This window comes from Artemia franciscana, chromosome 12 (assembly GCF_032884065.1).
Source record: "Artemia franciscana chromosome 12, ASM3288406v1, whole genome shotgun sequence".
NCBI classification, from domain to species: Eukaryota; Metazoa; Arthropoda; class Branchiopoda; order Anostraca; family Artemiidae; genus Artemia; species Artemia franciscana.
In genome coordinates, this window is record NC_088874.1 from 25,125,034 (window position 1) to 25,138,251 (window position 13,218).

Sequence of the window (13,218 nt, forward strand, 5' to 3'; positions counted from 1 at the left end):
GATTCTTCGGCTAATATTAGCTAATGAAAATATCAGTGGTCAACATGTTTTTTGTATTTTTCCTTTACTAGGAAGCTTTAGATGACAAACAAAAATAATTGTTTTTAAAAAGAAATAGGATAGATAAAATGTTATATATCCTCATGCTTATTAGTTAATCAGTCCAAGCAGGACATAATGTCTTTTACCCTTTGTTATTTCGCCTGGTGATGCACTGAAATAACTACTCTATAGGGAATGTTCACCTTAGATTTGCTACCACTTTGTAAGCTTTCCTTAACATACCTTCCTCTTTTTTGTCATAAATTATCTAGGAAAATCATTGAAAAGTGTAGACTAAATTCGAGTGTCATACTCAACCACAAATTGTAAAAATATTTGCAAAAGTCAGTTAGCTTTTACTAGCAAACCAAGTCAAGTACTTAAGTTTGTTTGCTTTTTATGCTCTTTAAACTGAATTTGGGGTGGAAAAGGAGGGTAGCCTATATTATCTTTGATGAACTTTGAAATGTCTCTCTGCTAAATGGCTACTCTTGATCCACCAGTGACTGATACATCTGTCACAAATTCTTCCCTTTTCCCATCTCTTGTAGAGCTTCTATTTTCGGCATGTACATTGTATATTTGAAGGAATCAATTTCATTTTTGGTTATAGTGTTATCCCAGCATATCTAACCTGTCTCTTAATAGTTTGGTTCGTGTATTCTGACATATACTCGACATCTTGTCACTAAACTACATGCCTAGAGTCGTTTTTGTATATTTTCTCTGGAAAACCAGAGAAATATGTCAGTTCTGCTGGATAACTGGAGAAACATACCATATGTGTTTTTTTTTCCTATTTTATCGTGTCTGTGTAAGTGTGCTGTACTTAGCTATGATCATCATCGTCATCTTAATGTCCCAGATTTTAAGCTTATTATGGTCCTTTTTCATCCTCTGTATTTTTAGAAATTTTCTTGACCTGCTAAATCGGATCCAGGAAATCAAACTTTTTTTTAGAGTCTCTAGCCGGGCAGTAGGATTACGTAATCTTTCTCATGTTCGGACTGACAAAATATTACAGTAAAGAAAAAAATATCTATGCACTTTGCAGTGCCATTGGGCTTAGGGTTCAGGAACCTTAGTACATGGCCCAAAAAATACCTACAATGGAAAGTAATGAGCGTTCCGTGTCTTTGTATGATATTCAATTTGTGTTGTTTTTTTGTTTAATAATAGCTACCTTTTCACCAAACCAAACATAGAATTACGTGTGTCTCCGAATTTCCAGGGAAATATTGAATGCTGACCCGTCTGTTGTTGATCTCAAGAAATGGGGTCCGCATTATTATGAACTTGGTCTCCACCTGCAAAGACTTAATATTCGAGAACAAAGTGATATAAGAAAGATTCTCTATGATGTAAGTCCTTTTGGTTTCTGAAATAATATATATTTCATTTATCTTTTATTTTCTTTATTTTTATTTCTCTTTTATTTTCAAATTTTATTTTCTTGTCCTCCTTATAAAAGATCACCTCCCCCAGTTAAATTCTGACTTCTCACTCCATGGATCGTGTTAGTTACATTGAGTTCAACCTACATATTTTATTCTTGTCGTGAGATTAAAGGATTCTGCTAAACGAAAATTGATTTACAAAAAAATGCTTTAATCATTAATCTAGATTTTCATTTCCAGCACAAATTAATATGCACTCCCATTGAAAAAAAGATCCGTAAAGGAAAAAAATGTATTTTTTTATGCGTAATTATGCTGTTGTTCTTGGTGTTAAAGGATGCGCCATAGTTCGATTTCTATATTTCATATTTACCATTAGTAGGAATGTTTCGGTGCTAGAGTACCTTATTCTTTAATAAATATAAAATCATGTCTCCCTTAGAAATGACCTAAAAGCACACACATACACATACTAAATAAAATTTACAATTTTTTGTTTTCCTAGAGGCACTATATGGAAGGGGTGGTCGTATAAACTTCGGCTCGTTCGATTGCAAATTAAAAGTTATAGTGTGCTTTTTAAGAGTCAAAATTAATTGAGGGAAACAAGCGACCTCACTACACCACTTTTTCACCAAACGTATCCGAGAAGAATTTTGAGATAGCTATTTTGTTCAAAACAGTCTAAAGGTCACAAGCCAAGCCTCTGGATTTAACAAAGTCCCCAGCCCCTGGGGCAAGAATTTTGAGCTGTGTAAGTTGCCCATTGTTAAGATAAACGGTTTTTTATTGGAAGGGTGGTCGAATAAACTTTGGAAGGGGGTTCAATCAATTCAAAATTGAAAGTTCCAGTACTTTTTGGAAGAATTTAGCCTACTTTTCAGCCAGTTGTTATCGAATGAGCTCTTACCGACTATAGTGTTTTAGAAGTTTCTCTTACAGTTCAACGGCCCTTGGGTGTCGGCAGTCTTTTTTAAAGAATTGTTACAAAAAGTCCAACTTAGCATAAAGAGTGAGGTTTTGAGGAGGGGGGTAGCCCTTCTCATATACGAAATAATTTCTGTTTACTTTAAGTTTTAATATTACTCCTTACTTTTAGTTAAAAAAAGTTATTTTTTAATTCAATTTATGATTGTTTTTCAAATCATGAACAGGCTTAAATAAGATGTGATGTGGGTTACTAGCCCAATAAACACACCATTTAATGCTGTTAAAATGTATGTACCAATAATTGTAAAATGGTTATATTTGGTAAAAGTTTGGGTATGATTCGTGCATTTAATCCTTTTTATGGCACTTGGTATTAACCAAGCGACATATAGCAATCGGAAATTCTGTCAGTCTTTGGGTCTGTCTGTCGGTCCCGGTTTTGCTACTTTAGGCACTTCCAGGTAAGCTAGGACGATGAAATTTGGCAGGCGTATCAGGGATCGGACCAGATTAAATTAGAAATAGTCATTTTACCGATTTGACCATCGGGGGGAAGTGGGGGGGGCGGTTAATTTGGAAAAATAGAAAAAATGAAGTATTTTTAACTTACGAACGGTTGATCAGATCTTAATGAAATTTTATGTTTAGAAGGATATCGTGGCTCAGAGCTTTTATTTTAAATCCCGACTGGATCTGGTGACATTGGAGGGTAGTTGGGTGGGGGAAACCTAAAATCTTGGAAAACACTTAGAGTGGAGGGATCGGGATGAAACTTGGTGGGAAAAATAAGCACAAGTCCTAGATACATGATTGACATAACCGGAACGGATACGCTCTCTTTGGGGTAGTTGGGGGGGGGGGGGGGTAATTCTGAATAGTTAAAAAATGAGGTATTTTTAACTTACGAATGGGTGATCGGATGTCAATGAAATTTGATATTTAGAAGGATATCGTGTATCCAAGCTCTTATTTTAAATCCCGACCTGATCTGGTTACAAAGCGTTTTCCAAAATCATGGAAAACGCTTAGAGTGGAGGAATCGGGATGAAACCTGGTGGGAAAAATAAGCAAAAGTCTTAGATACATGATTGACGTATCGTGACTGACGAGTGATCAGATCTTCATGAAACTTCATATTTAGAAGGACCTCGTAACTCAGATCTCTTATTTTAAGTCTCAACCGGATCCAGCGTCAATGGGGGGAGGCAGCTGAGGGGGACCGGAAATCTTAGAAAATACTTAAAGCGGAGAGATCAGGATGAAACTGGATGGGGAGAATAAAAACAAGTCTAAGATACGTGACTGACATAACCGGACCGGATCCGCTCTCTTTGGTGGAGTTGGGGGGAGAGTAATTCGGAGAAATGAGGTATTTGTAGCTTACGAATGGGTGACCAGATCTTAATGAAATTTGATATTTAGAAGGATCTTGTGCTTTAAAGCTCTTATTTTAAATTCCGACCAGATCCTGTGACATGGAGGGAGTTGGAGGGGGAACCGGAATTCGTAGAAAACGTGAAAATTGGGGTATTTTTATCTTACGAATAGGTGATTGGATCTTAATGAAACTTGATATATAGAAGGATCTCCATTTTCGACTCGAATTGGATCCGGGGACATAGGGGGTTGGAGGAGGGAAACAGAAATCTTGGAAAACGCTTATAGTGGAGAGATCGGGATGAAACTTGATGGGAAGAATAAGCACAAATTCTAGACACGTGATTGGAATAATTGGAACGGATCCGTTCTCTTTGGAGGAGCTGGGGGGTGTTAATTTGGAAGAATTAGAAAAATTGAGGTATTTTTAACTTAAGAACGGGTAACCGGATCCTAATGAAATTTGATATTTAGAAGGAATTCAAGTCTCAGAGTTCCTATTTCAAATCCCGACCAGATCTATTGACATTGGGGGGGAGTTGGAGGGGAAAATCGGAAATCTTGGAAAACGCTTAGAGTGGAGGAATCGGGATGAAGCTTGGTGGATAGATTAAGCAAATGTCGTAGATACGTGATTGCCATAACCCTACTGGATTCGCTCTCTTTGGGGGAGGTGGGAGGTGGGGTTCAGTGCTTTGGCGAGTTTGGTGCTTCTGGACGTGCTAAGACGATGAAAATTGGTAGGCGTGTCAGGGAGCTGCACAAATTGACTTGGTAAAGTTGTTTTCCCAGATTCGACCATCTGGGGGGCTAAAGGGAGAGGAAAAATTAGAAAAAATGAGGTATTTATAACTTACGAGTGTGATCAAATCTTAATGAATTTTAATATTTAGAAGGACATCGTGACTCAGAGCTCTTATTTTAAATCCCAACCGGCATTAAGCCTCTGATTTTCCTTTTAAATCAATCTATTGGTTCTTAGAATTTTGTTAGAGCTGCAAGCATATGAGCTCTTGGCTGTTAGCTCTTCTTGCCTCGTCACAAGTGCCATATGAGCTCTTAGCTCTTGTTTTTATGAACAGTAGTTTTGCTGAATAAGTTCTTAACAATAATTTTAATAAAAAATTCTGGTGGATGGAGGCGAATTCTGGTGAATTCTTCCTTTCCATCATAAAATAAACATGAGTGTTTCAATTTTTCAATTTTAGTTTTAAACGTCTCATTTAATTTTTTAGTCTATACTAAACAAATATTGTTTAAATATTGTTAACATATATATATATATATATATATATATATATATATATATATATATATATATATATATATATATATATATATATATATATATATATAAATAAGTTGTCTGTGTGTGTGTGTGTGTCGAGTGACGTCATGTTTGTCGACTGACGTCATTATAAGGATTGAGCTGTATGCGTCATGAAGTTGTTTGTCGACTGACGTCATGTTTGTCAACTGATGAAATTACATACCGGGACACAAATGAGGACCGGGACACAGGGAATATAAATGACGACCGGGAACCTCAAAGAGTAATTACAGACTGGGACACCCGGACACAAATCACGACCGGGACAAAGGGAATATAAATGACGACCGGGACACAGGGACATAACTACAACGGGGACGCCGGGGGCACAGGCGGGATGTATAACTGACGACCGGGACACAGGGATTGTTCGAATAGAAATTACAGACCGGGACACAAATGACGACCGGGACACAGGGAATATAAATGACGACCGGGACACTCAAAGAGAAATTACAAACTGGGACACCGGGACACAGGGAATATAAATGACGACCGGGACACAGGTACATATCATTAGAATAATGAGGTATAGATCTGAATACGGATTGTTTTTCCCATGGACAATTATATGTTGCATGTTCAAGAGTCAGTAAACCTGACAATCTATTTATATGCACAGACAATGGGACAGCGAAGAATGTTGTATATTCGCATGTTTTACGTAGTTAAAAACATATATATATATATATATATATATATATATATATATATATATATATATATATATATATATATATATATATATATATATATATATCTATTCACAGGTGGGACCCAGGGACACAAATACAATGGCGCGTAACGACTTACGCGTGCGGGGGGGCTTGGGGGGGGCGAAGTGCCCCACCAACCAGGTTTTGGGGTGGCGCGAAGCGCCACCCCAACAGCTAGTATATATATATAAAATAGTTTTATTTAATTTATATAAGTAGTTTGCTGTGGGCGACTCTTTATTATTTTTTTTTCGGTACAAATTTTACTCTCTTTCCCTTAAAGATCGAATTCCCAAAATCCCTGTTGTTTTACTTGGTCTTGTTTTCATCCATGACCATCCTTTTGCCAAAAATAAACAATTCCAAACATTTGCAGATGAGAGCTTTTAACTTCTGCCATAGGGTACTCTGATTGTCAAAGGATCTGACATCAAAAGATGTATTTTAATGCCAAGACATCCTAACTCTTCAGGTGAATACAGAATTAGTTCTAAGGATGAGGCGAAAGGGAAAGGCAGATATTTAATCCCTCTTGATTTCTGGGAACATTTCTGGTCTACGCCGTTGTCATGAAAGTAAAGAGTAACCTTAAACCCCAAAATGAGCAGAATTTATTTATAGGAAGGAGCTTCCTCTTTCTCATCTTTACCTCCGCCTGACGATCTTCGAAATTTTGGATGATGCTCATTTGATCAGAAACTGAGAGTTCCAGTTCTTTTTTATAAGTCGAAAATGATTGGAGACCAATTAGCTACTACTACTACTACTAATAACTCACTGCAGCACCAAGCCGCCTGAGGCCAACACAGCTACGCACGCTCCTCCTCCAACCTAATCTATTTAAAGCTTCCCTCTTTACACCCTCCCAGGAAGTTCCCATTTCCTTTAAATCCTTATTTATGACATCCTCCCAACCCAGACAAGGACGACCTGCTTTCCGTGTAGCCCCAGACGGTTGGCCAAAAAGGACAATCTTCGGTAATCTGTCATCCTTCATCCGTAGAACGTGGCCTAGCCATCTCAACCTTTCTTTCATTATAGCCCCAGAAAGCGGGATTGAACCACACTTTTCGTACAACCTACTGTTTGAAATACGGTCAGTCAGCCGGGTACCCAGAACAATCCGTAGGCAATTTCTCTGGAAAACATCTAGTAAATTTTTATCTGCTTTTCGGAGTGTCCATGCTTCAGAGCCATATTTGACCACTGTCATCACTGTAGCTTCCAATATTCTAATCTTGGTTTGTTGGCTTATCTTTCTATTCTTCCAAACTTTTTTTAACTGTGAAAAACACCCTGAGCTTTAGCTATTCTACTTTTAACATCTTCACTGCTCCCACCATCTTTACTAATAATACTACCAAGGTAACTGAAGCTCCCAACCTGATCAATCTTTTCGTTACCTAAGGTCACCTGTTCATCTTCACTTATTCCTAACCTTAGTGACTTAGTCTTCTTAACATTAATTTTCAAGCCTATTTTAGCACCCTGAACTCGTAAAACCTCTAAAAATTCATTCATTTTGCTCATACTTTCATCTAATATGCTTAAATCATCAGCATAATCTAAGTCCAGGAGCGTTCTTCCTCCCCATTTGATTCCATGGTCTCCAATTGCCTTTCCTGTGCTCCTTAAGACGAAGTCCATCAAAATGATCCATATAAAGGGGGATAGAACACAACCCTGCTTAACTCCTGATTTAATACAAAACCAGTTGCTAACCTCATTTCCTACCTTAACCGCAGCAGTATTATTCTCGTACATAGCGCAAATCACTTTAATGTATTTTTCTGGTATACCATATAACGATAAGACCTTTGTTAACGCTGTTCTATCAACAGAATCGAAAGCTTGCTCATAATCGATAAAACTAAGGACCAAAGGTGTTTGACAACGAAGGGACTTCTCAATTATTAACCTAAGAGTAAAAACATGGTCGACACATCCTCTACCTTTTCTAAAACCGCATTGTTCTTCCCTTAAAACTTTGTCTACAGCATGTCTCAGTCTAAAAAGTATCATGTTACTCAGTAATTTGCTACCTACAGAGACCAGACTAATGCCTCGATAATTCCGACATTCACTCTTGTCACCTTTCTTATACAGTGGTTTAATTAAGGTTTTCCTAAAATCATTGGGTACTTCCCCTTTTTCAAAAATCATGTTCATAATCTTCAGTAGCTTATTCCTAACCTCAGAGCCACCATATTTAAGGAACTCATTAATCATACTATCAGCACCTGGGGCCTTATTATTTTTTAATCCTTCTAGTACTGTCGCTAATTCTTCCTCACTAAACAAATCTTCCTTCACATCCAAGGTATCACAAACTTTTTCATTTTCATCTATATCTTTTCCTGCAACTGTATCTCGGTTTAGCACATTCTCAAAATGTTCCACCCATCTTTCTTTAACTTTTTCCTTATCACTAATTGTGGCCCCATTTCTATCTTTAACTGGGACTAGTCCGGATCGGCTACTCCCTTTCAATTTATTAACATGCCAGTATAATATTTTACTCATTAGTACATCTTATCGACATTTTAAGGCACCTATTCTTTACTTTCTCTTTGGCTTCTGAATTTTGCCTATGAAGGAATTTTCCATGCGGGAATTTTCCTCAGGGTTGGGGGGGGGGATACGCTGGCTCTCATAAACTTTTATGTTTAAGTTCCAACTATACTTGCAGGCCTTTTGAGGCTTTTTCTTCCTGTCACTCTACCTCGCACAAAAAGTGACGACACTAAAAAATTAAATAAAGGATGGGATCCTGAGTGTATTATTTCTAAAAAAAAGTTATTTTTGGGATGGAAATGTTGGGGGTAGCACTTGTCCATTTTAGAGAGCTATATAAGGGCCATTCACAAGCTAATCTTTATTTCTAATTACTGTTTATAAATTCAACTTGAAACGTGGTCATTAAGCACCATGTAGCACCCAGAGAATGTGTTTTGTTTATCATTACCCGAGTGGAAAGGCTGGCAAGAATGAAAAGGGTACTATTATAATCTCCATAGTTGAAAACTTCAATCCTGAGGTTTATAGTCCCCTTCTGCTTGTTCTAAAAACTGAGCTTTCTTTAGTTATCTAGAAAATTAAAGTCGTGTCGTAAAGGATATTAATTTTGTGGCCGCTAAAAACCTATTGAAAGCTTTATGAATTATTCTTGTTTCCTGCAGGTCACTTAAATATTTTTCTTTTTCTATTCATGTTCTGTGGTATTGGTTTTGTCTTTTCATTACAGCAGTAGTTTTTCAGAATTCTACCAGTATAGGGAAACATCACGGGCCATTTTGTTTGAAAGAGTTTTCAAATTCGCTCTTTGCTTTTATCTGACAGATTTTGTTTGTTTTTTTAAATAAATTTGTATAGGATGGACGAGTTGCCGGAAAGTGCATCCTTGGAAATTGATATATTTTGAAAGGAATTTTTTATAACTCAAACAGCTGTCTAATATCATTAATCATTTACTCATTTGACTTGTAAACAATGTATTATTATCCAACTATTACTGGGGTACAAAATGACAGAAATAACAGTTTAACGGTGGACGAGTTTTTACCAATTGAAATGGGCGCTTGCCTTTAAAATCTGGCTTTAAAAGCCTTCTTTCCGTTTTCTTAGGTCATTGGGTGAATACGATCAACCCTGAAACAGAGCACACCAACCAACACAATTCTAAAGTTATGAAATGCCAGAAAAATAAATATCTAGTTAATTATGTTCAATACTTCAAAGGGACGTTGACTCTTGAAATGGATTTTAGTCTTATAAACATTCCGATTCCCTTCTCCATCTCTATCTATATCTCTGTGTAGGTAAGAAAATCAATAGGGTCTTCAACTCGTGCTGTTTCTATAATATCAGGGACGATGTCACCCCCTCAAACCTCAACCTTAACACTTTTTCTAAACAGATTTCTTTTCAAAATAGGTCCTTCGATCTTTTATAGCTTAGGTTTATAGAAGAATGGAGAACATCAAAATGGAAGTTTTTTGGATAGATAATAGACTCGTAAGTTGCTTTAGGTCTGGTGAACATCTTTAATAGTAGAATTTTGAAAATAATAAGATTTAATTTTTATATTTCTGAATTGTAATTTTGCTGATATTTTTAGTGACTTGGAAATGTTTTAGGATTGAAATATAAATTTAATTGCCTAAAAATGTTATGTTAGCTCCAAACAGAATTATAATTGTTTGAGCACGAGAATTATCACAAAATTCAAGCATTTGAAGCAAATCTCAATTGTACCTCCCTGTCCCACACCCCTGATTTTGTTCAACACAAATTTTATATTTCTAGGTTGAATATTTACGAAGCCAAATTTTAGCTATGTGCTCTGTGTAACATATACTGAGCTCTGAATTCTAGCTCTATGTTGTAGCTTTGAACATAGATCTGTGTTGTAACTCAGAATTTAGATCCATGTTGTAGCCCTGAATGTAACTCAAAATTATTTGCTTGACTAAAATTGATTGTTTTGTCATTCAATCATGTCATTCCAATCGCTGTTGTCTGTGGAAAAAATAGTGGATTTAAATATATTTAATTGAACTGTAATTCGTTGACAGTATGTAAATTTCAAATAGCCTATGGAATTGAGCAATAGAAAGAACAGTAAGAGCTTTTACACCCAAGAACTGACAAATGAATCTTCTTTCCCTTGGTAAGATTCGCAAATGCCTTTTTATTTCATAGCAGTAAGGGGGACTAGCCCTGATTAAGAGGAAAACATCTTTAGATATCTAGCTCTTACTACTCCAAATAGTCTTATATACCATATACCAAAATAAAACCCATAATATCCATAAGCATATTGTAATTTTTACAGATATATATTTTTCCTGATTTAAATCCTTGCAAACCAATGACTATACAAAGGTTTTCCTGTTAGACTACGAAAATGAGAGATACAGGATTTTGAGATCAACTTTTTCTGTAGTTACAATTGGACAACTTTGTTTATGATGAGATAAGTTTTATTTTAAAAATGTAAAACCTAAAAACCCAAGTAAAAAATAACGAGCATGTGTTCTTGAAGGATAACGCTGTTTGATAATCAATGCTCCATCTCCAACTAGAAAAATGTTGAGTTTCATGTTTTAAGCTTCTCGTGTATATAGATGCCTGCATATGAGGAAGGGGGATTTTCCTTTGCTTTCGAATCATAATAAACTCCTATTCCGCCCTGAAAATCCGACTTGTCAATTTATAAGGCATATAGTTTACTTATAGATAAATGAAAGTTCAAATAGGAATAAATCCTTTCAATAGACACTGACAATTCACAAAAGATACTGAACGTTTCGGTCACATGTGCAGTGACCAGTATCCAGTTTTTTTTTTTTTTTTATGAATTATCACCGTCTATTAAAAGGATTCGTCCCTGTTTGAACTTTTATTTATCGTCATGAAAAGGCAGCTTGGTCTTCAAAATTATATAGTTTACTTATAAAAGTCATCACATTATTCGTTTTTTTACAGGCTCTCCGTCTTCGTACAAGAAATATACTAGATTCTTCTCTTCACAGTCGTCAAGAAGAACAAGGCAATGTCTCTTCAATTCTCGATTCACTCGAAAAGAAACTGTATGAAGCTGGGCGAAAAGCAGCGCTTCAATTTGAATCTTGGCTAACAGGAGAATCAGAAAAAATTGTAGCTTCTTCTTTAATTGAAAAATCTCGGAAAAGAAAATTAGCAGAAATTGAATAGACCTAACAGATTTGATCAACCAAATGCAATTGAATATTTGTAAGTTTTAGTTTAATGAAATGAGTTTTGAAATTACAAACAGTGCAGGGTGTGTTATGTTGGAACGTATATGAGTACAATAAATGTATACGCACAAAAACATTTAGATTCAAGAGCATTATCTTGCATTCAGAAATAGTTTTATCATAGACAAAAATTTATAAAGCAATTAACTGCCAAAGCTCAATTTTTATCATATTTACCTATACGGGCCCATGAGTTTGGGCCTAAGGATCCTCCTCCATGTTTAAGTTTAAATGTTGACTTAAAATCCTATTTGTTCATGTTTCTTTCTTCCCTTTTTGAGTTTGCTCTCTAAACAAAGTTGATGCAACTGTTAAAGCTTAGAACCTAGGGTTCGAATCCTGCTGTCGCACGGTTTGGCGACAGCCTTGCTACCTGTCACTGTAAAAAAAAAAGACTCTACGCTGTTCTGTAGTTTTACTTTTTCAACGTAGTCTATCCATCTAACATGTTACATTTTTGAATTTTTTTTTGCATTTGTTTTAAGACGGAAAATGCGTCAAAAACATTAGAAAATGCTAAAATGTTCCAAATGTTTTTTTAGCAAGTTCTGATCTTTCTCTAAGGAAAGTCTAATGAATATCATAGATATGTCTTGGTGAGTGGATAGACCTAAAACTAAGCTGTTCAGTGATCTAAGCATCTTATCTGTTTTGTTCACTTGTCTCTTTGGGTCGTGGAATGTATATCTCAAAGGGAACATAAAACCCCAAAATCCTTGACTATTCATTCTCTCAAAGTAAAAAACAATACTCTCAGAGTCAAAAACAGTAGAACTTCCGTTTCTTCCTTCTCAGTCCCCCTTTTCTTTATTACCTTTTAAAGCTCAAAACTTCAAGATCGTGTAACTGGTAATGTGACGATTAGATTCTTTGTCATCTGAAGTTTAGTGAATTTCAGATTTTTATTCGTTCTACAATCGTAATTATCTTTGTTATCTAGACCAGTTACAAGAAATAATTGCTGGCCTAATCAAAGCTTTTGAAGATAATAAAAGTATATCTCCAGATTTTTGCTCATTACCACTTAAAAGTCACTCATGGAGGAAAAATTGTTTAAAGTTGGACAATGACGACGGAAGAAAAGATGATTTTATGCTTGTTTGTTATGGTGATGAAGCGAAAAAAATAAATTCGAGAGCCATATAATATGTTTCAGTTGCATATCGAGGTCATAAAACATATCTGGAAGTTCCCATTAAAGTGTTATCTTTTGCTGTTCTTTCAAGTTCTTACTACAGCTGACTGACGGCTAACACTGACTCCATGGCCTCTCCTACATTCCCTGATTATTTCCTGTTGTTTTACCAGAAAATGTACAACGGCTTCTATTTGTGTTTCCTGTGGAATCATGTAAAAATATCAAACGGGCATGATTGGAGGCACAGAGTTAATCCTCCAACTAAGCCTCCTGAAAGTTCGACACGACTGGGTTTTCACTGGTTCCTGAAATTTATCGGGCATACAGAGCACGAGAGTCATGGCTTTTATTTTTTATTTTTTTTTTTAATGTAATATCTTTGCAGTTTATATACTAATTGTTTTGTTGCTAAGATAGTTTAAATACTTTTGTATATAACATAGAACTTAGAGATGAAACAAAAATATTTAATTTAAATAAATTATTCAATTTAAAAATTTTAGAGTTA

The 13,218-nt window shown here is 35.7% G+C and overlaps 1 protein-coding gene across 5 annotated transcripts in view; it reads left to right on the forward strand.

Moving 5' to 3' along the window:
• Positions 1 to 11,646, forward strand: part of LOC136033908 (DNA replication complex GINS protein PSF3-like) — a 45,749-nt gene extending 34,103 nt beyond the window's left edge. For all 5 annotated transcript variants that reach the window (XM_065714915.1, XM_065714917.1, XM_065714918.1 and 2 more), the window contains exons 3-4: positions 1,274 to 1,403; positions 11,280 to 11,646. In XM_065714915.1, coding sequence (XP_065570987.1) covers positions 1,274 to 1,403; positions 11,280 to 11,507 — 358 coding nt within the window. In that variant the 3' untranslated portion in view covers positions 11,508 to 11,646. The remainder of the gene's footprint in view (positions 1 to 1,273; positions 1,404 to 11,279) is intronic.
• The last annotated feature ends 1,572 nt before the right edge of the window (positions 11,647 to 13,218 follow it).